The sequence below is a fragment of the Sorex araneus genome, chromosome 6 (genome assembly GCF_027595985.1).
Source record: "Sorex araneus isolate mSorAra2 chromosome 6, mSorAra2.pri, whole genome shotgun sequence".
Taxonomy (NCBI): domain Eukaryota; kingdom Metazoa; phylum Chordata; class Mammalia; order Eulipotyphla; family Soricidae; genus Sorex; species Sorex araneus.
Genome location: NC_073307.1, coordinates 102,012,799 through 102,037,900, shown reverse-complemented (window position 1 = coordinate 102,037,900; position 25,102 = coordinate 102,012,799). Strand labels below are relative to the sequence as shown.

The following is a 25,102-nucleotide window of genomic DNA, read 5'->3' as shown; positions in this document are numbered from 1 at the left end:
GCTGCTAAGCCTTCCCTAGGGGGTGGGGGCCTCCCCCTGCCAGCCCCGTGCTGTGGGACTCTGGGCAGGCCGCTGTGCCCCACCTGTGAGGGGCTGGACACCAGACACTGTAAGCACATGGCTCTCTTTGAGGACTTGGTATCAGACAGAGGCTTCCACACATTCTCTACACGGCCCTCCTTGGGAAGAGGCCGGCGAGGGTCCCCAAGGTGGGAAGGCAACAGGCCTTGCCCTTGGCAGGAAGGACCCTTTATCCCCACACTAGGACTCCTCCACTCCCCGCAACTCTCTCTGGGTCAGTGCCTGGCCCCCGGCCCCAGCTCTCCATCTGTCCTGTGATTCCGTGCTGGGTTATGTTAGAATCCCGGGGTTAGGGGGTGCATTTAAAGAGACCTGTGCCTGGGGCTCCCACATCTGACCTCTCTGGAGGACCTGAGGTCACTCCTGGCAACGTTTGGCCTGGCCTGGTGGGATTGCTGGCTAGGCACTATTTGGGGGCTGGGGTTCGAGGACCAAGTGGTATAGGCATGGAAGCTGGGTCCTGGCATGTTTGTAAGGCCTGCAACCTGCCCCTTTGGGCGAGTCCCCTGGTCTCCCTGACTGAGGTCCCTGCAGAGAGAAGGGAACCACGGGCCCATTTCTGTTTAGTTTGGGACCATGCCCGCGCTCTCTGCTTAGGAGTTGTTCCTGGTGGTTCTGGAGACCGACCCTGGGACCTCCCACCTGCAAAGCACTCAGCCTGTAGAGCCCCTTCCTTATACCACACATTCCTGTCTTCGTTCTGTGACCCCAGATGGTACTAATTTTCTGCCAGGTCTGAGAGCCCTGGGTTACATGCATCTCCTGCACTATGGAACGTCGGTTCCCTGGAAGGTTACCAGGGGCTGGCCCCTAATCATGCATCCATCTGGGGCTGGGGACTCTGTGTCTTAGAGCTTTAAAATTTATTGAGCACTTAACACTATGTACCTCACTTTGAGTTTTTCAAAGATGTTTTAGGGTGTGAGCTATTCTTTGTTTGGGGTTTTGTTTGTTTTTTGGCCACACCCAAGGATGTTCAGGAGTTATTCCTGGCTCTGCACTCAGTAATTATTACTGGCAGTGCTCAGGGGACCACATGAGATTCTGAGGATCGAACCTGGGTCAGCCACGTGCAAGGCAAACCCCAACCCACTGTACTATCACTCCAGCCCTGGATGCAATTTGTTGCACGGAACCGGCCTTACTCAGACAGGGCTCTGGCCGCTCCTGGCCTCAGAGAGCTCAGCAGTACCTGAGGCTGGCCTGGTTCTCTTTCCGGGTTCAGAGGGAGAGAGGGGAAACCCGGGGGAACCCAGAGGAGCGGAAGACAGCATCCCTGGGGCTGGCGCGCTAGTACAGCAGGTAGGGCACAGGCCCGAGGGATTAGATTCCCCATACCACATATGGTCCCCTGAACACACCAGGAGTGATTCCTGAGCACAGAGCCAGGACTGAGCCCTGAGTACTGCCGGGTGTGGCCCCAAACCCAAAACAAAGGAGACAGTTTCCCTGGCAGACAGGCTTGCTAGCCGCCGTTCAGTGACTGAACAATGACCAGATCCCACCAAGGAGACACTGTGGGCCACGGGTGTGTGTGTGTGTGTGTGTGTGTGTGTGTGTGTGTGTGTGTGTGTGTGTGTGTGTACGTGTACAGATACACCTCAGACAGGCGCTACCTGAGGTCACTAACCAGGGTTGGCTCTATCTGCCAGCTGTGGCCCCAGGTGTGGTGGCGGCCACAGCAGAGAAGACTATGGGGCGCAATTCCTCTTTGGGGAAGCAGGTCTGCCCCATCCCCAGGGGCGCTCTGAGTGGGACAGGCGCAGGCGCCCTCGGGGGTAGGCCTCGGTCTTGTCTACAACAGGCAGTCTGCTCCAGAAGATGGGGGAGGGAGCCCGAGGGCCTCGTGCCCAAGCCCTGACAGCCCTCCTTAGGGTTAAGGCCCAGAGTGTCCGGGCTCTGGCACACCCAGGGCCTTGCACTGCCCCTTAGCTTCCTCCTCTCCAGGACGCAGCCTCCCTGCAATACCGCACCCAAACGCAGCAAGCACACACAGGCCTGCAGACACACTTGCAAACACACATGTACGCATACTCATAGGCACACACAGGCGCAGGCATGCACACATGCATACACGTGTGTGCACACTCACAGCACATATGCAGAGGCATGCCTACACACATGCATGCACACAGTGTTTCTGCAGATACCCACACTTCCATCACTCCACGCACACACACGTCCTCACGCACCTGCTCACAACTCAGTGCATGGAGCACAGGTGGGCACACCTGCCCCCACTGCACCCAAGTGATGCCTCACTCACACCCTCATGGCCCCATTGCCCGCAGGACATGCTGGAGCCCCGTTCCCCACCCTCCAGGCCCTCAGCACTCCTGCCTTGCCATGGTCCAATGTTGAGCACGGCTCAGAGCACCGGATGGACCCGGGATGGGTGAACCCAGCACCAGACCCCAGCGCATGGTCACCCTTCAAAGAAGCCCAGGGGACCAGAGCGACAGTACAGCCTTGCACACAGCCGATCCAGGCTTGATCCCCAGCATCCTATACAGCCCCCCCGAGTCCGCCAGGAGTGACTCCTGAGCACAGAGCCAGGAGTAAGCCCTGAGCACTGCTGAGTGTGCCCCCCCCCCACCACACACACACACACACACACACTAAAAAGGAAAACCGAACAAAAGCAGCACAAAGCTCGCTGTCCCGGCAGACCCCGCTGCAGGCCTCCCTCAGCTCTGCCTGAGGGTCCCGGCCCCACTCTTCCCTCCTCCACAGGGCAGTCCTGCAGCGGGTGCCCACGGACACAGGAGGGAGGATGACCAGGAGCAGCCACCAGCCCAGCAGCCCTGCTGCCTGGGGAAAGGGGCCCTCAACTCCCAGGCTGCAGCAAGTGCCTCAGGTGCTCGGGCCCCTCCAGTGAATCCCCTCCTCAGAGCCTGGGACCACAGACGTCAGGGATGCGCCAGCAACCTCCTCTGAACCCCAGCCTTCACTGCACCCACGCCTCAGGGACCCCACCCCTCACAGCCCCACCACCACTGGACCCACCCCTCACTGAACACACCCCATTGACCACACCCCCACTGACCCCACCTCACTGACCCCACCCCTCCCTTCACTGACTCTCCCTGAACCCACCTGTCACTGAGCCCACCCTTCCCCTCACTGAACCTCACCCCTTACTGAGCTTCCCACCTCACCTGCTCCCCACAAGTGCTCAGCACCAGTGATGCCTCCACAGAGCCTGGCCTGGAGGGTGGACAAAGGAGGGAGACAAGTCCTTGGCTGAGCTGCACCCCCATGACCTGCCCGCTTTCCTGTGCTGGGTTCCTCAGTGGCCTCAGGCTGCATCCATCACTGGCTCTGGGCCCCCAAATACCCCCACTTGCAGGTACATTTATGTATACGCACATGGATGAGCACACATGGGCATGTACACACACACACACACACACACACACACACACAGAGGGACGCTCAGAGCCAAGCCCACGGGGGATGAAGACAAGAAGATCTAAGCAACAGGGCCCAGTGCCCGCGACCTGCAGACTGCCTGGCCCGGCCTGAGGCTTGCAGCTCCCGGGACTCCCACGCGTGTTCTGAGCGCATCCGAGCCCCGTCGGAGAGCCCAGTAGCCGAAGCCCGTGCCGCTTACACTCAGGAGGTGCAGAGCCCGAAGGATGGAGCACGGCAGGACTCCAGATTCCAACCTTCGTGTATTCTAACTTCCTGAGCGGCCCCCAGGGCCTCCACGCCCCCTCAGAGCGCCAGCCCTAGTCTCTCTGCACCCCCAGCCCTTTTCCACCAGCCCCTCGCCCCCCTATCCTCCGGTGCAACCCTAAACCCCTTTAAAGGGGAAGGAGGGGAATAGCGTGTACCCCCAGTATCTGCCAGCCACCATTAGTTCTCTGCGTTTAATCCTCATGTCATTGCAGTGATTTCACACTTGATAAAACTAAGGACAGGCGGTCATTTGGCTCCCAGACTGGCCCCTCTTGCACCCGAGCGTGTGCCGACACCCCTGCGGGCTTCAGGACCCCCACTCCTCCCAGCCCAGTGGGCCCCCAGCGTCACCAGGTGGGACCGGCCTCCGCCCCTCGTTCTCTCACCCCCGCCCCCAAGCTGCAGCCGGCCCTGCTTCCTGTTCTGATTGATCTCGAAGGCGCAGACCTGCGAGTTGCCGCGTCTGTTTCCAAGCACCCGTTGCCATGGAAGCCAGGTGCTACCAGCCCCGAGCCTAGCAACGGCGGAGGCGTGGTGTAGGCCGGCGGCGGAGAGCGGGGTGGACCCCTGGCTTCTTAGGGCTGTGGACTTGACCCGCTGCCCTGCTGGAGGTGGCGGGGTGGGGGTGGGGACCGTGGGCAGAGGGGGTGGGTACACGACCATGCTGTGAGCCGGACAGCCAGGGACTCGCCCGGAGAGACCCTGTGGAAAACAGACGGGGCTGGGGAGAGGCATCAGAGGCAGGGAAAAACTCTGGCGGGGCACCTGCTCCTAGGGGGGACAGGGGGCGTCCGTGAGCGCAGGAGGACAGAGAGACAGAGACAGAGACACAGAGGAGACAGGAGAGAGAGAGAGAGGGAGTGAAAGAGAGAGACAGAGGGAGTGAGAGAGAGGAGAGACAGACAGAGGGAGTGAAAGGGGAAGAGAGCAGGAAAGAGAGAGAGAAGAAATAGGAGAGAGAGACAGAGGGAATGAAAAGAGAGGGGGTAGAGATGAGAGAGAGAGAGAGAGAGAGAAAGAGAGAGAGAGAGATAAACCCCAGGAACAGGTGAGAGAAGCTAAGATGGGGTGGACAGACCACTCAGTGGGAGAGGGACAGATGACAGCCAGACACACACACCCCCATGCCCCCAGACACTGGGCCCTGAGCACCCTCTGTGGCCTGGGTATCACTGAGGCACAGATTCTGATCAAAGCCGGCGAGGCTCACCCCACAGGGACAGAGGAGACGAGGGAGCAGGAAGCAGAAAGGCGTCCAGGCCTCGGAACTGCAGCCCAGCGCACTCCCCGCCTCCCCCCCGCCCCAGCCAGGGGCTGCTGCCACAGAGGCACCCTTCTCACAGAGCACACCTGCCCCCTCCACCAGTGACAGACAATGACACCTTTCTTCTTTCTTCTTCCTCAATCATAGGCCCTGTGTGGGTCCACCGGGACCCCCCACCCAGTATGAGCGGACTGCATCATGGAGAGAACCCGGGGTCTGTGAGGAACCCACCGCAGCCGGACCCTGTGGGCGCAGGGCAGGGCAGACACATGGTCAGCAAATATCACTCAACCCTCAGCAACGGAGAGAGACGCCATATCCCTGCCCCCAGCCATGAGCCCAGGGGAAGCTGAGGCCCTTGGGAAACAGCCCCCCCCACACACACACACACCCGGAGTCTTGCCTCCCCACCTCAAGACAGATGACGGGCACTTGGCTAGACTGTCAGGTACTAATCTCTCGCTCAGCGCTGAGTGTTCCTGGGACGGTTCACACTGTCAGAGGCACCTCACAGCCGCCTCCAGAGCTCACATGCCTCAGAGGCACCCAGGCACCCCCCCCCACCTCCCCGCAGCCTCACTTGCTCCAGGATCCCTGAGCAGGAACCAAATGCAGCAAAGCCCCCCTCCAGGCCAGTGGCAGGGGCCTCTGCTGTTCTCGCTGCCTCCTGGGGCTGGGGGCAGCGCGCTCGGTGCCCACCCATCCCTTTCTGGGCAAGCGTCAGAGGCAGCCTCATGAGGGCTCTGAGAACCAGGAGTTGGAATGCCTGATCTGCTGGTGGAGGCAGAGTGGGGAGAGGGAGGAGGCAGAGGAAGGGGCGGGGAGGGCCGGGCTGCTGCTGCACTCACTCCACACTCACCCCTCCCTGCGCCTGGGCCACAGCCTAGAAAATCGACCCAGGTTCCCCGGGGACCCCAGTTCCTGGAAGGCAGGTGCTGCTGCTGGCCTGATCGATGGCTCCCCGCTTCCCAGCCCCCTCTCACCACGCAGACCCCAGCTCATCGGGGGTGGTGGGGGGTTGGTGGGGGCACACCAGCGACCTCTCGAGGGCTCCCGCAGAGGCTCAGGTCTGCACACGCGTGTGTGAGCTTGCGTGGACACAGGAGTGGAGGAGTTACAAAGGCAAGCTGTGAGCCTGACAGACCTGGTGCAAATCCCAGCACCCCTACACCCTGGCTCTGTGACACCAGGAGTCACTTAACCTCTCGGGGATCAGAGTTCCCCTGATCTGTGCCCTGGAGTGGCCAATGGTTCCAGACTAATGGGCGAGATCAGACAGAGGAGCTGGCATGATGCCAGGCACACGGCATGCTAGTGACATGTGAAGTCTCTTTTTCCTATTGCTGTGTGTGTTAGGGGGGTGTGAGATTGTGTGTGTGTGTCCATCCTTAGGGGGTCCCCACAGGGCTGCATCCTAGACCCAACTGCCTCAGAATGGGGGCCTGACACCACACTCTCAGCTCTGCCTCTGCTGTCTACACACCCTCCCCCAAGCCCCTTGTGCCAGGCGAGGCCATGTGGGGAGATAGATGGCGGCGGCCACAGGGCAGGCTGTGATCAGGGCTCACAGCCCGGCATCCGGAGAGGCTGGGAGGCGGCTGTGCCTCGGGCATCCATCAAAGCCATCAGGCCCAGGCGCTGCGGGGTGGGCTGGATGCAAGGCCAGAAGGCCACTGCCGGGCGGGAGGTGGAGGCACTCAAGGGGGCAGGCAGCCCTGCCACAGATCTTTGGTCACCCCAAATGAGTCCCCATTACTGTGGGAGCCGCGTCTTCTCCAGAACAGTGGGGTAACACTGGGTCATGCCCCGGTGCCAGGCAGAGCCCTGGGAGGCAGGAGGGCTTTAGGGGCACAGGTGCCAGCTCAGACAGAGGCCCCTAAGGGAGTGGACTAAGGGGACAGGGCAGAGTGTGCTGGGTGTCCCAAGACCCACGTCTGCATCTATGCATGACCTGAAGCCCCTTAGCCAAGCCATCCCAGATCCTCTGATAGCCTCCGTCACGACCACCAGCCACGTGCCAGGCCGGTCGGTCCATCTGACAGATGCAGGCCAGGCCTGAGGCCGAGCCCCGCTCATGTAAATCCCACTCTGACTCGGGGCGAAGCTCCCACCTCCCCACACATAAAAGTAGCACTCCAGGCTTACTCCCAGTCAGCCAGCGCGAGGCAGGAGGTCCTAGCTAGGACTCGGGGCTCCTTGGCAGCCTCCATCTGTCTCGAATGACCTCATCGGACTGGAGCAAGTCTCTCTGCTTCTCTGAGCCTCAGTTTTGCCATCTCTAAAATCAAGCCACAGCAGAAGTCTTCTGAATTCTGTACTTCCGGTCTGACCACCAGCCGCCCTCCCCACTGTAGGCACTGTAGGCACTGTAGGCACTGCCCGCACCCCAGCCTCCGCTCCCCCGCACTCAGGCCGCTCAGGGCTCTGTCCCTCTGTGGTCTGCTTGATCTCGGCCGGGGGTTCTCTGCTTCTCCAGCCGGAAGCCCTCCCAGCTCCTCCTCGCTCACCACTGGACCAGAAGTCTGGTTCCCGCGCTGCTGAGCCCCTCTGGACCCCCGTGTCTTCTCTGGGCCCCCCTAGCTGCCCCTCTCACTCTGAGCTCCCAAGGCTGAAGGCCAGGCTGGGCTGACTTCCTAGGGCCAGGAGAAGAGGTGGGAAGCTCAGGGGTTCCAAGAGAGGGAACCTTAGGGGAGAAATGGAGGGCAGGGAAGGATGAAAAAAAACAGACAGGAGGGAAGGATGGAAACAACTGCCCACACCACTACCCCATCCTCTGATCTAATGATCTGAACCCCAGCCCACCATACAGGCTGCCCCCGCGCCCTGGTTCCTGTCCCTTGCCCACTCCCTGCTGCCCCGACTCCCTTATTGGGTCTCAGCCCCTGTCACCAAGACTCAGGGCCAAAGGGGAGGTGGGGTCTGGCCTCTGCCACTGAGCCCCTATTGGGAGGCCAAGCACTTGCTGGTCGTCATGGAAATGTGAGATGCTGTCATTGCTAATTCATGGCCAGGGCCCTGGGAGGTCGGAGGTGTGAGGAAGGCGGGTGGGAGCTGATCTGACTGGCTGCTGGGGACATGAGTCTGCCGGGAGGGTGGGGGGTGACTCCAGCCCACCACCCCTACAGGGTCCCTTCCTCCACCTCCAGTGCCCATGGAGGGAGAGGGGCAGAGCTCAGCCCTTCCCCATCTCCCGCAGAGCTGGGGTCTGCAGCGGCAGAGAGGAAGCAGTGAGCTGGCATCTAGGCCCTGCCCACCCCAGAGGGGCAAAAAGTTTCTTCTCAGATCACAGGGTGGAAAAGGTAGGGGTGGAGGATAGGGGTCAAAAGCAAGTCCGCTTTTGATAGGGGTCCCCTCTCCTGACTACCCCCAGAAACTCGAGGGTCCCTAAATCCTCCCAGTTGGACCCATCCTTTCTTCCTGGAACGTTTTGAGGGTGCCCCACCCCATGGTCACCCCCAAGCCCCCACTGTGAGCAGCCGGAGATGGTGGGTGGCATCCAAGTCTCCCTGGCCAGCCACGCAGAAGGGTCCAAATGCCAAGATCAAACGCAAGGCCATGTGTACCAGCGCCATGGGAACTGTCCAGTGTCCTGAACACCCCCTTGTCCTTCTTGGCCACCTTTTACTCCGTTCAAAACCACCTGCTCCTCCGTCGTGGGCAGGGGAAAGGCCAGAGCACCTGCAAGGGCATCGCTGCCCTCTGCTCATCAGCTCCTACTTCCACAAGCGCTCAGAACAAGGGGCCCATCTGGAGCAGGAGAAAGCGGCTGGGGTTGGTGCCTGTGATGTACTCAGCAAGCCTTTCTGTGAGGCTCCATGACATTCACTGGTGAACAATAGTGAACAGAGCAAACCTCATTCCCCTCCTCTTGGGAAGTTAGCACCTGGCTGTGCCTGACACACGTTGTCCCACAGGATCCCTACGAGCTGTGGGAAGGTGGGTCTTATTGTGCCCATTGAATGCAAGGAAACTGCCAAAGCCACACAGCTCACAGGACGTGAAGCAGGCTTCAAAAGCAGTATCTGACAACAAGTCCCACTCCTGGCTCCTTCCTGCGGGGAGAGGAGGTCAGCTATCTCGCCCTGCCCTCTGGGAGCTGGTGGTCCAATTTACCTGCTTAGTTCTCCAGGAAGCACCCTGCAATGGATCCTAGGGTGTCACCTGACACCTGCTGCGCTCTGACCTGGCCTTATCGGTGGAGGCCCCAGGGGTGGGGGATCAGCTTTCATCTCCCTGCAGGCACCTGGGGTGCCTCCATGAGCTCCCAGCCCATTCTCCACCCCCACCTCACACTGAGGCCTCCCTCCACAGGAGGGAGCGAGGTGTGTGCTCTAAAAATACCTTAATCCCTCCCTGCTTGCGCTCTAATTAAGCTGAGTGAGTCACTACTTTAAGTAATTTATTGCTAGTTACATAATTGCTTTAATATTTGGTTCTAGAACTGGGGAACAAAAGTGCCCCCATCTTTTCAGGGAATTGTTCATCCAAAGAGGGGCTATGGTCTCTGGAGAGGAGGAGACAAGTGGAGTCGACTCGGAAGGACCCTGCTCAAGTCCGGGCTGACTGTCAGCCACTGACACCAGGCCAAGGGGCACCCTGGGCCGAGGAGAGGACCCTGACTCGTCCTGGAGGCCACCATCCCAGCTGGCCTAGCCCTCGGGGGCGTGGCCTATCCCTGGGCGTGACCTAGTCATGGGGGCGTGGCTTACACCTCAGGGCGTGGCCAATTGATGGGGGCGTGGCCTATCCATCGTGGGTGTGGCCTGACCCTCAGAGGCGTGGCCTGAGCATGCTACAGTTCTGCCAGTCCACAGGCGCCAGGCTAGAAGTGGCCAACAGATCTCAGCCTCCTCACCGGAGGCCAGGAGCACCTGGCCCTGTGCCCAGGAAACCCAGCACCTCTCACATCCGTGTTAGATATCGCCCCAAAAAACAGCACAAGGGTTCGTGCCCAGGGCACAAAGGGAGTTTGAGCACAAAGGGAGTTTGAGCCGATGACTAAAAATCTTTTCTGGATGGAAATGATGGTAACCTGAGTGCATTTATTGACCACTGATTCATCTAGAAAGGGCCGATGTTGCTTTATGTAAATTATGCGTCCATAAAACCGACGTAAAAAAAATCCTAATGATTCAAAAAGGAGGCCACAGCTCCGCCTCCTGGGTGGCCCCCCCACCCCGGCCCAGGGATGGGGCTGGGCGGCTGCTGGGGGGTGCAGTGTGGGTGCCTGGGCAGCGAGGCCTGTTTCCCTCCGTACCAGTCAGAGGGAGGGCAGCATCTCCTGCCCCGCGCGTGTCCCTGATCCATCAACTGTGTCCCTGCTCGCAGGAGTGAGTGGCCCGTGCCTGACCCTGACCGCTGGCCTCAGCTCATCCTCAGCTGCTATCATCCCTCATCACCGAGGAAGGAACAGCGGCGGCAGCACCCGCCCGGGTCCTTCAGCTAAGCAGAGGAGCTGAAAGCCACACCAGAGAGTGCGCTGTGCCTCCTGTCCCCAGGTCCCCAGACTCCAAACAGCACAGGGGTGGGAAGCCAGGACCCGGGCCTGTTTCCAAACCCAGGCCTTGAGCAATGAATGGGCTCCCCCAGGCCCAGAAGTGCAGGCAGTGCCCCCTGGTGAGAGTGTGAGAGGTGGAGAGGTGGCAGGGGGCAGGGCTGGCTGGGGAAGGAGGGAACTGGGTCAGGCAGTGAGCACCGAGGCAAAGTCTGAGAAAAGAAGGCAGAGGGCAGACGCCAGCCCCAGGGGTGAACAGCCCTGGCCCCTGCGACCCTGCTCCGGACTCCTGCGCCCCACCTGTGACTCTGCCTATCTTAGCCCCCGTCACCCATGACGGCCACAGTGGCTGGAGAGGTCAGACACGCCTTGTAGGCCTGAGGGGAGGGTAGAGCAAGGGAGGAGTGATGGAAGCAGCCCAGTAGAAGGAAGGGACCTCAAACTAAGGAGACCCACCAGTGATATTTCGGGGCTGCGGGGGGGGGGTCAGAGTTCATCCCTCCGCTGCCACCTGTGTTTACACCCATGTGTCCTTGCGGGTCAGCACAGGGGACAGAGGGTGAGATGCAGCCCTGGCCGTTCCTCTGGGCCTTGCTTCTCCATTGGCGGTCAGGGCCCCTCCTGGGCCGGGTAGTGGTGGTGCCTATCCCAGGATTGGGCTTCCTGAGAGCGAGCGTCGGGTCTGTTGGGTGCTTGGCTGGGTCCGGTGTGGTCTTTCCTGCCTGGAGCTTTCTGTTAGTGTCTGGGATGCAGCCGGGGCTGGAGAAGCCCAGAGTGGGGGAAGGGGATGGGGAGGAGAATGCTTGAGCTGAATTCAGTGGCTGGCAGCGGTACCTAATGGCCGCCGAGCACTTCGTGGGCCAAAGGCGGGCGCTGGAGGAGCTAATTGCGGCGGTAATGAGTCAGCAGTGGGAGGCCAGGGACGGGTGACTGAAAGTGGCCCCCAGTACTCTGAAGTGCTCTGATGAGCCGTGCAGGGGCTGAGCCCCGTACCCTGAGCCCCAGGAGGGAGTCATCTCACTGACTCATCACCCGGGGAGCCCCAAAGCTCAGGGTCCAGAGAGAGCCACGAAGATTGAGCTCAAACGCCAGGCGGGAGGTTTTTCAAAAGAGAGAACTTTGATTCAACTCGGCAGGGGCTGGCCGCAGCCGGCAGAGATGAAGCTGCGGCTGGCTTTGTTCGAGGGCTGCCATGGTCTGGCTGCAGGCGTGCAGGAAGGGAGAGATGGTTCTAGAATGACCATCCCCTGCTGCTGTGGTACCAGGACTCGGGGGAGCGAGGGTCCCCAGCTCTGGGGATGGGGAGCTGACACTCCCCCCCCTTTGACCAGTCCACACCCCTCACTGGTCCCCAGCTACCCTGCATCCTCTTTGCCTCTCACCCGGGTCTGCACACCAGCTGCTCACTGACCCCCACTCACACCCCCCTCGACCTTCCTGAATCCCAAGTGAGCTATGATGGAACGCCCTGGTGTCCAGGAGTGTCAGTGTGCCCAGCCCCTGTGCCCACGTGGCCTCTACCACCTGTCCCCTGCCCATCTTCGGCCCTGCAGCCCATCCCGCTGCCCTGCCTCACCGGGGCTCCACTAGGGGCACCTGGAAAGGCCCTTGCCTGCTTCTGCTCTTCAAAAACTCCTGCTGGTCTTCGCAGGCTGGGGCCCTGGCCACCTCCCAGGGAAGGTCCCTGATCAGGTACCCATCGGGCCTGGGTTGCCATCTTTCCTTGCACGGGCCCCACAAGGAGGGCAGCACCCTCTGCCCAGGTGGCCCTGGAGCGTGTGGGGACACCGGGAAGCACAGTTAGATTTGGGTTACCCCCACGCCTCAGCAACCGTGACGAGGTGGATGTTCAGAGCCAGGATCGACATCATTTGCGGCCAACCGTCTGTGTGATTTCAGGGAGGAGGGCACCCTCTCTGCGTCTCCCTGCCCTCACCTCCATTTGTCCCCGCTCACGGTCCCCCTGGCCTGCCCCCAAGCTGGCCATGGCTAGTGGGCTTGGCGGAGGCAGGCGGGACTGGCTGCACGTGCATGCGTGAGGTGCCCTCCACTCTGCCTCGGGCCCGGCCTCAAGGAGGCTCACCCTGGGTACCTGCACCTGCCCTGCTGGTGCCCTCAACCCTTCGCACCCCATACCATCCACGTCATCCGACAGCCTGCAACAGAGTGGGTCGTCTGCTTCCCCCCCACAAAGCAGGCTTCCAGAGGGCCCGCAGAGGCCATGGGTGGGGTGGTTCTGAAACAGAAGCGCATGCTGGGGAGCATCAGGCCTCGACCAGGCCCCGCCGGAGTTCGGAGATGGCCACAGTGATGAATGAGTGTCTGGCGGGCGGCCTCCTGCTTCTCTGCTCTCCTGTGCTCTTCCCAGCGGCCCCAGCTGCAGGCAGCCTCCAGCCCTGACCCCCTCCCCAGAGCTGATGTCTGAGCCCCAGCCCTGGGCTTCCCAACCCATCTCAGACCGGCTCGGTCTGCTCCCTGCGGGGGCTGAGCCCCACAACCACAGTGGAGCTGCTGGTCCCCCCCACTGCACCCCCAGCCCCACCAGGGTCCCTCGGCCTGCACCTAGGGGAGCAGGTGGGTGCATGTCCTGGGGCTACTCTGGGCCCTCCAGCTTTAGGGTCCAGCCTGCCCAGGACCCGGGTCTGGAGTCCCATCTGCAGCCCTTCACAGGCAGCTGCTGCCTCCTTCCGAGGGCCGCCCCTAGGGGGCACTGTTCCCCCCCCACCCCGCCCAGAACCAAACTGGGCCTCAGGATGCTCTAGGCCCTTGGAGCTGAGGAGGACCCCACAGTGCAGGGAGGCAGACAGGACAGTGTTAGAACAGGGGGAGCCCCGAGCAGGGCGCAGGCAGGCTAGGGGGACACCGAGTCTCGCAGGGAGACCCTCGCCCTGAATTCTCCCCAGACTGGGCTCCCCAAGGGCAGGTGCGGGGGGGGGAGGGGAAACAAAAGCAGGAATGCTGGGGAAGGAGGGCCTCCTCCCACAGACCTGCCCATCCCTTGGGAGTGTCCCCTTGCTCGGAGCCCGGAGGAAGGGCTTCCCTCAGGCCACTCATGCCCCTCACTGTCCCTGTCCTGCTCCCTGAACTTCGGTACTGGCATCGCCGCAGAGAGCTGGGCCCAGGGCCCTGCAAACTCTCTTACGGGTACACGGCTGGCCAGGAGGGTTCCTGGGAGCACGATTCTGCTCAGCTCCTTCTGGCCGCTCCAACAGAGAGCCCCCGTTCCTGCAGTCTGTTCCTCCAGGGTCCTCACCAACAGGGAGGTGCCCTGAGGGAAGGCAGTGTAGACACGACACCCCTCCAACCCAAGCCCACACACCTGCCCTGTGGGAGGGGCCAGGAAAGGAAGCACACAGTGGCCAGACTCCCGGTGCGGCAACAGACTGGGTCTGTGGGGTCACAGATGGGCCTTCACACACTCTCACCTGTCTCCGCTCACACTCAGACACAGACAGCCTTATATAAACCCACACACGGTTCTCCCAGAACACATGAACACACACACACGTCACACACACGTGACCACTGACCAATAGGTACAAAAATGGAAATTGGCATATTCATATACATGAGTATGTCCATATTTCTATACAAATACTGGTCTACATCCTCACACCCTCTCACAGCTAACGTATGAGTGTACCACTAGACACTCCTACACAGAGAGAGAGAGGGAGAGAGGGGGAGAGACATAAACCACCCGGTCTCACACCCCCATCTCAGTGTCAAGCGAGCGACCCTTCTCTAGAAACCCAGGGCCCAACTGTGACATCCTTCTAAATCCATGGTCAAGCCGAGGCTGCCGGGGACCTGTGAGAAAAGGTCTGTTCCCTGCGTTGACCTGCCCTGTGCCTCTGTCCCCTGCTGTGTGGGGCCCAGCTTCTCTGCTTCCTCCCTCCAGTGCTCTTGCAGCCAGCCCCGTTCACCCCGGCCCGGGGGACAGAGAGTACCATGAGTTGCCTTCTCCCCATTCGTCCTCTCTACTTCCTGCCCAGACTCTACCTTTCCTCTGGCACTTAAAACACAAGGCGGGAGCAGACGGTACGTGGCAGGACCCCTGGTGGAGACAAGGGGCATTACAACTCAGCTCTACCGTGTCGTGAACACTTAGCAGGTCAGAGAGGAGAGAAGCAGTGAAGAAAGGGAGAGGAAGAGGGAGGGCAGGAAGCCAGTCAGAAGAAAGAAAGGGGCCAGGGACATGGCTCAGAGGGCTGGAATGCCGGCCTCACATGTGCTATACTGCAAGCTCGAGTTTCAGCTCTGCACCTGTCACCTGCCCCGAGTACTAGTGGGGTTTAGACAGGGGGCTTCCAGCACTGGGGGGTTCATACGGCAGGGTCAAGGAGTGCCAGGAGTGGCCCTGAGCATCTTAAAATACAAACATTTCTGGGGGCTGGAATGATAGCACAGTGAGTAGGGCGTTTGCCTTGCACGCGACCAACCCGGGTTCGATTCCTAGCATCCCATATGGTCCCCTGAGCACCGCCAGGGGTAATTCCTGAGTGGAGAAGCAGGAGTGACCCCTGTGCATCACCGGGTGTGACCCAAAAAGCAAATAATAATAAGACAAACATTTCTTTTGGCTTTGTATTTGGGCCACACCCAGTGATGCTCAGGGGTTACTCTAGGATCTGTGCTCAGGAATCACTCCTGGCAATGCTCAGGGGACCATATGAGATGCTGGGGATTGAATCCAGGTTGGCCACATGAAAGGAAAATGCTCTCCCCGATGTCCTATCGTTTCAGGACCCATAAAAGTTTTATTTTTATTTTTATTTTCTTTTTGGATCACACCCGGCGATGCACAGGGGTTACTCCTGGCTCTGCACTCAGGAATTACCCCTGGCGGTGCTCAGGGGACCATATGGGATTCTGGGAATCAAACCCAGTTTGGCCGAGTGCAAGGCAAACGCCCTACCTGCTGTGCTATTGCTCCAGCCCCAAAAAGTTTTTTTTTTAAGATAAAAATAAAAGGAGGCTGGAGAGAGTCCAGCAGGAAGGGTGCTTGCCTAGCATGTGGCTGACCTGAATCTGATCCCCAGCACCCCATATGGTCCCCTCAGCACGGCCAGGTGTATGTCTCGAGCACAGAAGCAGGAGTAAGCCCTGAGCACAGCCAAAAGCCAACAACAACCAAAAAATTACTGAAGGAGAACGGGGAGCCACATGTTGGGGGCACCAAGAGAGAGTCAGGCTGTCTGGTTTCTCCACGTCAGTGAGCCCAGGGTCAAGGCTGGTCTGCCTGAAGCCACACAGGTCAGGCTCCTCACACAGTGCTCCTTCGAGTCTGCTGCAGGAAGCGTGTCTCTCCGTCTCTCCGCCTTCCCACCTCTGAGCCAGCTCCAGCTGAAAAGCCTCAGCCCTCACTTTGATGGTCCGCCTGGCGCCTGTTGTTCAGGGCTTGGCTTGTCACCTCAGGAGGCTAATCCTCAGGAAGAGGAGGTGCTCCGGGCGGCCGGCCGGCTCACTGCCCGCTCCGCTCCACTCCGATGCTGCCCCTTGCCTAGCCAGCAGCAGTCTCCAGGGCTGGGAGGATTACAGGAGATCAGAGATGTGAAAACAATGCTCCGCAGGCTGTAAATTTTGATGTGAATGTGCGAAGAGTCATAATTACGGCTTAATCCTTTGATCCCTGCCCTCACCTGCACCCCCAACACTGAGCAAACAGGGGTCCCCAAGGGAGGAAGGGAAGGGATTGAAACTGCTGCACTGTGGCTCCTGCCGGCCCCCTAGCACCCACCAGGGCCTGTCCGGGCCAGCCTGGCAGCAGGTTGTGGATGGAACCAAGTGCAAATCCACACTGAGCTGCAACCCAGGCGGTGACCGCCAGCTTAACCCCTTCCTCCCCGGGGCCCTGTGCAGTAACCACGGTATTCCCCCAGAGACTTGGTCTCAGCATGGAGAGGCAGCCTGGGGAGGGGGCCCCCTGTTTCTGCGGCCCCTCGCCCCTCCCCCAGAGCCCCACCTGGGCTCTGTGGCAGAATTTCTCGTCTCTCCCACACAGTGACAGCGCCGGGCTCTGAGCTCGGGTCTCTCCCCCCACTGAATCTTTCTAAAAGTGGAGGTGAGTGTGGGTGTCCCGGCAGCAGCTAACCTCTGTGAGCACCTGCAGCAGGCTGGGGCTAAGTCTGCATTCCCACACTCCTCCCTCCCTCCTGCTGGGAAAGGAGTCCCGGCCCCACTCCACCCTGCCGCACCCGGCTCAGAGAAGTCAAGGAACTTTCCCTGGAACACCCAGCTTCAGAGCCCTTGTGCCAAAATGAGAACCGGTGTCTGGCCTGTCTGCCGCCTTGCCCATTCCAGCCCCGCCAACAGGTGAGGACCCGGTTATTCCAGCATTGCAGTCCTCCCAGTCCCGCTCAAACACCACCCCCCATCCCAAGCCTCTCCTTTTTCTTTTCTCCCTGCCTTCCTTTCTCTTTTTTGTTTTCAGAGGGGAGTTGGGTCACACCCGGCGATGCTCAGGGGTTACTCCTGGCTCTGCACTCAGGAATTACTCCTGGCGATGCTCGAAGAGCCAAATAGGATGTAGTGGATCAAACCCGGTTGCTGCATGCAAAGCAAGTACCATACCCACTGTACTATCCCTCCAGCCCCACCCCTCAGTTTTTCAGGATTGGGGGAGGCAGTCAGAGGTGACTTCAGGGACTTCTAGAAATGGGTCACATCCCCGGGGACCTGGCCTTTCCCAGGGGGTGGGCGCCGAACAATGGGAGATAAATGTGTGAAAGCATCTCTGTTACTAAATATATCAGCTTCCCCAGAGATCGGGGTGCTGGCAGGAAGCTCAGGGATCCGCCCTGGAGGTCACAATCTTGAGGCTTAAACAAGAGGAGGGGCTCAAGGCAACAGACGAGGCTCCCCCGGCCACCCCGCTGCACCCCAAGGGCAGGGGCAGCCTGGAAGGGGTGACAGCTCATCCTCCGGCCCAGGGCTGCCAGCCCCAGCCAGCTGATTTGCATATTCCTTTGCGTTCATTTGCATGCTGCTTTCTGCAGGTGGCCCACATTCCACCGCTCATCTCACCCCCATTTCCAGGGTCTCTGGCGAACACCCCACTCTTAAGCAAGAAGGCTGGGGGCGGGGTACAGGGAGAAACTGAGAAATTGCAAATTGACAATGATGTGCACCCCCCACGCACACACAGACACACATGACACCTCGGTGGTGGACAGTGCTTCATGTGGTCTAACTTTGACCCTCACTCTGCGTCTGCTCCATCTCCCTCCATCCATCCCCCGCCCCTGAGCACATGGACATGACCCTTTATTTAGTCATGTTTTGAGGCCACACAGGGTGATGCTCAGGGGTTGCTCCTGGCTCTGCACTCAGGAATTACTCCTGTCGGTGCTCAGGGGACCCTATGGGATGCCGAAGATCGAACCCGGGTTAGCCACATGCAAGGCAAGTGCTTTAGCCGCTGTGCTATCATTCTGGCCCCTGTTTTATTTTTACCCAAGGGGCCACACCCACTGGTGCACTCCCAGGGATGCTCAGGCTTGCTGGCCTGGTGCTCTCACCGAGTGGTGTGGTGCTTGGCGAGCACAGGGTCTGCCCCCTGGCAGCAGAGCTCATGAGACCATGCAGAGCTCTGTCCACGGTCGACATGTGCCCTGCCATGTGAGCCACCCCCCTGCTCCCGCACAGGTCACTGCAAGAAGGGGACACACACAGAGGTCACGGAGAGAAGTAGACAGACAGACGACAGACAGACAGACAGACAGACACACACACACACACACACACACATCATATCCTCCAAGCACACGCCAAACCCCCAGCATGTCACTGGCGCCCTCCTCTCCCTGGAGCTGTCCCTCCCTTCTGCCAGAGGAGCAACTCTGTCCCCTCTCCTTAAGTGCCTGCCCCTAATGTTGGCGCAACGGCTGGGAGCGTTCAGGGGCTTCCTCTCCGGGGCCACTGGCTCCAAGCCCCTTTCTGCAGGGCTGCGGGGCCGAATAAATGAATGAATAAATGAATGAGCCCGGGGCTGGAGCAATAGCACAGCAGGTAGGGCGTTGCCTTGCACACGGCCGACCGGGTTCGATTCCCAGCATCCCATATGGTCCCCTGAGCACCGCCAGGAGTAATTCCTGAGTATAGAGCCAGGAATCATCCCTGTGCATCGCTGGGTGTGACCCAAAAAACCAAAAAAAAAAGGGAAAGAAAAAGAAAAAGAATAAGCCTGTTGCCCTCCCAAGCTTCTCCCTGGACGATCCCTCTCACCCGCAGGAGGGCCAGGAAGAGAAGGGCCCCTGTCCCCACTGCCCCTCCTGGAGGGGCCGCCCCTGGGACCACAGCCCAGCCCTCCGGGCAGGAGACTGCCCACTTGCCCTGTACTGCCAGAAGCTTCTCCCTGCTTCCTGCTCCTGCTCCCCTTCCTGCCCGAGCTGCTTCTCCGTCTGTGTCTGGACGGGCACGCGCCTACCTGCCTCCTTCACCGTCTCTGGTGGGCCAAAGGCTCCGTCTGTGCCGGGGCCCAGGGAAGTGGAGCCCTCTGGAGCCATCCTGCCCCATGTGCCCAGGGGAGAGGGCACAGGAGACCCTACCAGGGCACGGAGAAACTGCGCCCGAATGAAGGGCCCAGGGCAGATACCCTCTCTACCAGAAAGGGGTGAGCACCTGGCCCCGGGGTAGCAAGCAAGGGCTGGACAGGCCCCTCATCTGCTCGCCCACTCAGAGGCTGCACCACGCCCGGCCAGGTGCCCGTGGTAATGGCTCGGGGGATGCTCCTGCCTCCAGGGACCTCTAGGCTGGCCCAGTGAGGCGCCCACACGCAGGGCTCCAAGGGAAAGGCAGCCTGGAAGGGCGGGGGGCGCACCTGGTGGGGCTCAGGGCTCACTCCTGGTTCTGCACGTAGGCGGTCACTCTTGGCAGGTCTCAGGGGAGCAGTTGGGGTGCTAGGGACTGAATCAGGGTCAGCCACGTGTAAGGTAAGTACCCTACCCTCTACATCTCCAGCCCCTAGGAAGCATTCTGGATCCTGTATTATCAGAGAGAGAGAGAGAGAGAGAGAGAGAGAGAGAGAGAGAGAGAGAGAGAGAGAGAGAGATCAGGATAGGCTATGGGGGGTCAGAAAATCATGGAGGGCTGCCGGAGGAGGGGGGCTTTCTCTTCAAAAGGCCTTTCCCAGCTCCCTACTCCTATGAGGGCAAGTGCCCCTCTCCGCTTGGCGTCTCAGAGACCTTAACGAATGAGTCCCCGGAGCCCTGAGACAGCTCAGAGGGTTAGAGGGCAGGCCGTGTGCAGGAGGCCTGGCTCCAGCCCCAGCACCAGGCATAGCCCCAAACAAAAACAGAGCAACCCCTTTCCAAAAATAATAATAATAACAAAACTCTTAGCTCCAATATTCCTTCCTCCAAGCCCTGGCTGGGCGTGGGTGGACACGGCCCCTGGACTTCTCGCTGCCCTGCTCACATTACAGGGGTCTCCACTGCTGCTGCCCCCTGGGCCGGGCACTCCCAAGAGCAGGTGGGGGCCAGGGGCATCTCTGTGCCCAGGACTGGCTGGGCCGGGGGCGGTGTGGAGTGGACATGGTGTGTGTGTGGACGGAGGGAGGCAGGGGCAGGAGCGGGCAGTAAGGGGAGGATGGCACAGCCGCGGCTCTGAAGCACGCTGTGATGGCCCAGGCTGGACAGCAGCCTGCAGGGGGTGGCGGGAGGCTCCCAGTCCATTAAGACTGAGGGGGCACTGTCGGGAGTGCTGCCTCCCCCATTTGGCCAGATCCCAGCCAAGCCATCAGCAGCCCCCGGGGACAGGAGGCTGTAGTGGGAAGCAGGAAGAGAGGCAGGAGCTCCTGGGGGGGGGGGGGGCTGGGGGCGCAAAGGCGCACACGGCGATTAACCCTCCCAGCACCGGCCAAAGTGGCCACGAGGTTGAGCGCTGCCCCAGGAGGGCACCCTGGCTCAGGTTCAATGAAGCGCCCCAGCCTTGTAACCAAGGGACAGTGAAAAAGACTCTGCCTCAGTTTCCCTGTCTGGAAAGAGCCCTGCTGAAACCCTCCGGGGGGGTCTCCCAGCTGCCTGGCTGCTCAGATCCTTTTTGGTTGTTGAGGCACACCCAGCTATGCTCAGGGCTGACTCCTGGCTCTCACTCAGGAATCACTCCTGGCGCGCTTAGGAGACTGTATGGGATGCCAGGGATCGAACCCGGGTCAGCCACGTGCAAGGCAGGCACCCTCCCTGCTGTGCTGTTGTCCCCGCTCAGTCAGAGCCATATAAGGGCTCCAAGGCCCCACCACTGTGCCCTCCACCCCAGTCCAAGTAGTCCAAGGCACCCCTGAGCCCCCCTTCCCACCCAGGCCCCCAAGACCTTTCGATCTCTTTCTCTGGAAGGCTCACGGGAGCCCAGGTTCCCCCATGGCCAGATGGGGGAAGCTGCCACCCGCTTCTTCCCCAGCTCAGTCTTGGGGGGTCAGCGGGGGGGCATTCAGAGCTTACTTCTGTGCTCAGGCATCACTCCTGGTGGGGCTCGGGGTACCACAGGGGGCGCCAGGGATCAAACCCAGGTGGGCTGCTTACAGGGAAGCGCCCCGCCCCCTGGGCCAAGTCCCCACTCCAGTCTTCATGGTGTTGCTGAGGCTGTCTGACCCTCAGAATGGGGCCCAAGAGGCCTGGGGTTCAAAGTCCTGCAAGAAGGGACCCCTGTGCCGCCCCCCAGCCTCCCTGCTCAGGCTCATGCTGCCCCCATCGCTGTTCCCTTGGTCCTGGTCTCGGTGGCTCCATTATTCTCAAGCTACTTCGTGTCCCGGAAGTTTAGCAGGCCCTGGGGGCACAGCAATGATCGCCTATTTCTTTCCTGCGCCTCCCCACCAGGGTGTAGAATGAATTGTCCCGGGCTCCTGGAGGTGCTCGAGCATTCAGTCACCCCCGCTGCCTGAGGGGCTGCGTCCCCGAGGAGGCAAACATCAGCCCCCACACTCTGATGAACGCGCACACACACAGGTGCCCATGCCCCCGCCACATGGACACCAAGCCAGCACCCGTGACCACCTGCAGAGTGGCCATACAACAACCTTAGAAGGTTTTCACTAACACAGAAACCCACAGGCACCCACACAGTAACACTGACAATCACACACGGCCCCGTATCTGCACACACGTGGACTCAGGCGACAGGCTCAAGACTGAGCTGTGCTTTTTGCAGGTGCAGCATCTGTACTAATATGCATGCCAGAGAAACCAAATGAGCATGCATACACATGTATGCACACGCACGTGCACACACACGTACACATACACACGCACACGTGCACATACACAATATACACAAGCCTGCACACACAAGCACATGTACACATATGCACACACAACACACACTCCCACATGTGTGCACACATACATGCGCACACACATGCACACATGCACACACACATGCACACACAAACTGCATCCAGGCACATGCAAACTCTTGCTCTGTGGCCAGGGTGCTCGAACACCCCGACAGCCTGCTGCAAGGCGACCAGCCAGGACCCCAGTACTCCATGGAGCCCTGCCACCCGGTCCCCAGGCATCCAACACCTGGACAGTCACCTGTCCCAAGGAGCCTGAGGGCACCCACCTGCCCCTCGGGAGTTGAAGACACATAAGTAGCTTGCCTGCCCTCTTGGTGGCGCCCAGAGGAGGTCTCCCCATCCCCCCCTCCACTGCAGCCCACGCGGTCCCTGCACGTGCACGCACACGAGCTGGCACATGGGGCCTTGTTTCCACCAGCCACACGGCTCTCTCTGGGATGGTGCTGGGGGCAAAGTTGCTCAAATTGGTGGCGATGAATCCACGCCAGCTCCATGCAGCACAGCTGGCCCCTCTCCTGCCCAGGGTCACTGATATTCCGGCTCCTGAGTTCTCCCTGCCCTACACATACACACTATACACATGCATGCACGCACGCGCACACACACGCACACACACACACACACACACACACCTCACACCTCACATACTCCCACTGGGGTGGCTGAGATATCATTCCTGTCCAGGGTCCTGAATGAGTCTGAGCCCCCAGGGCTCCTGATCCCCCCCTTGCTGACCCCCCAATGCCTGAAGGGGAGATTTCATTCCCAATCCCTTCACCCACCCCCAGCCCTTCTGTGGGACCCCACCCCAAGGCTGACACCAGGCGCCCTCGCCCCCGACCCCCGGCCACCCGCTCCGGGCTACAGTTCTGCAACTGGGCTCCTCGGCAGCATTGCTCCTCCCACGTGGCTCAGCTCCACGCCAGCCCCAGCTCAGAGGGCTCCCGGGACCCTCCACGGCACCCCCTGCAGCCGCTTCCCGGGACAGCCCCCTCCGCCCTGTGCCCGCAGAGTACTCACGGCTCAGCCGGCCGTGCCGCCGGATACTGCTGGCTCCTGCAGAGGATGGAGTGGCCGCACGCCTGCCCCATCACTCCTCATCGTCTGCCTCCCCAGCCAGAGCAAGGTGGCACCTCGCCCCGTGCACCCCGCCTGGGATCCCAGGCAGGGTACCTTGCCCAGCTGGCACGGGGACCGGAAGACCGTCTGTGACCTGCTCAGCCTGGACTCCACCGCCCGATCCACAGCCCTGCTTCCCTGGCCGCTCCCGCCTCTCCGCCTGCCTCTGCCGCTAGGCGGGCTCTGGGAGGAGGCTGGAGCAGGTCTGATAATGCGGAGGGGGAGGGGGAGGGGTGGGGAGGGGTGGAGACTCACGGGGAGAGGGGAAAGACACACACACGGGCAGAGACGGGGCCACAGGGCCGGGCAGGGGGGAGAGAGCGGGAAGGAGCGAGGAGAGTGGGCACACAGCCCTGTAGTGCTGATGCCACAAGGGGAAGAGATCAGAGAGGCAGCGGGGAAAACAGCCAGGAACAAAGACAGCGGAGAACAACAGGGGAAAGGCAGAGGGGAGGGGAGGAGGGGGTGCCTGGTGCAGGGAGCACCCCCCCAGGTGAGGGATCAGCAATGCTCAGGAGCTAGAATGGAAATGGGGTTCTCAGAGGGCAGAGCCAGCACCCTCTGCTATTCCATCACGGGGACCTCAGGGTGGGGGCACCCCCTCCCCTTGACTCCTCAGTGCTGGGTCTCCAGGTCAGGCCAGCTGCCATCCTCTGGGCGCCCGTCATGGTCTGACATCGTGTCCGAGGGTCACCCCACGCCCCCCCCCGCCAACGGAGCGGGTTTACAGGAGTCTGAAGGGTGCTGCTGCTTCTGCCCAGGGCTGCCAGTGCTCTCCGGGGCTCTGCGTGGACGCACGGCAGGAGTGGAGACTCCCTGGGGGGTCCTCGGGCCTCCAGGGATAGGGAGGAAGGGGGGAGCCCCAGCCCGGCCCCCCTGAACGGGAAGGCAGGGAGGTTCACTGAGCAGAGCTCCGGGCAGGCCCCAGGGGCGGGCACTCGGCTCCTCCACTTGCTCGTCCACTTGTCACCCACACCTGCCACCGTCCCTCGGCTCCCACGGGTCCCGACTCAGGGGAGCACAGGCATGAGGGAGTGTGTGTGTTGTGTACATGTGTGCACGCATGTGTGTGTATGCCGTGTGCATGTATGTGCCTGCCTGTGAAAGGGGGGGCTGGCTGCGTGGGATGCACGGGGAACCCCTGTCTCAGATGGAAGTTGGGGCGCTCTTCTGGAGGAAACAGCTGGGCCATTAAGGGTACAGAGAGGATCCTTAGAAGGGGCGATTTCCTAACAAAGGAGCATCGTGAGACACCCCCCCCCCCGCCCCCGTAGCCCCTCCGCTGTGAGCTCAGCACCACACCCAGGCAGCCGAGCAGTAGGGCCAGGGGTACGGGTGAGGGAGTGGGCGTCCACCCTGAGTGCTACCCAAATACAGAGCGGTTGCCCCAAGGCTGGGAAGATCCAGAAAGGAAAAGTCCCCAGGCTCTGCTTCTGCCCGTGGCCTCAGGAGGTGGGTTCTGAGACCCCTTTGCTCCGCTTCCTCGGCAGGGATTGGGCTGGGTCTTTGCTTCTCAGCCCGAGCCTCCGGGGCCCTCACTCTAGACTGTGCCCAGGTGGGCAGGCGAGGAAGGGCTTGGGGCACGAGGGTGTCCTGGGCCAGGCTGCCCCACAGCTCTGACATGCCACCCCCCACCTGCAGAATCAGAAGGTGGAAGTGAGGGCAGTCCCTGGAGGCGGCGGGGGGGCGGGGGCATCAGAGCCTCCTTTCTGCCCTGCCATTATGGAAACCATGGTGATGGGGCCTCAGCACTCTCCAGGATGGGGCTGAAATGACGGTACAGCAGGGAGGGCACTTGCCTTGCAAGTGGCTGACCTGGGTCCAACCCCCAGCATCCCACATGGTCCCCCAGCACTGGCAGGAGCCAGGAGTAACCCCCGAGCATTGCTGGGTGTAAAAACCACTTCCCAGGGGCTGGAGTGATAGTACAGCGGGTAGGGCATTTGCCTTGCACACGGCCCACCGGGTTCGATTCTCAGCATCCCATTTGGTCCCCTGAGCACTGCCAGGTGTAATTCCTGAGTGCAGAGCCAGGAGAGACCCCTGTGCATCGTCGGGTGTGACCCAAAAAGCAAAACAACAAAACAAAACAAAGACATAAAAGCCACTTCCCTGCAATGTAGTCCAGCCAGACAGGTGCGGGGAGGGGGGTCTCCAGTGAGTTCCCTCA

The 25,102-nt window shown here is 60.8% G+C and overlaps 1 protein-coding gene across 1 annotated transcript in view; it reads right to left on the bottom strand.

The window, feature by feature from the left end:
* Positions 1 to 23,115, bottom strand: part of PDE2A (phosphodiesterase 2A) — a 91,549-nt gene extending 68,434 nt beyond the window's left edge. The window contains exon 1 of the mRNA XM_055141444.1: positions 22,834 to 23,115. Within this exon, the coding sequence (XP_054997419.1) occupies positions 22,834 to 22,904 (71 nt within the window). The 5' untranslated portion in view covers positions 22,905 to 23,115. The remainder of the gene's footprint in view (positions 1 to 22,833) is intronic.
* Between the last annotated feature and the right edge of the window lie 1,987 nt (positions 23,116 to 25,102).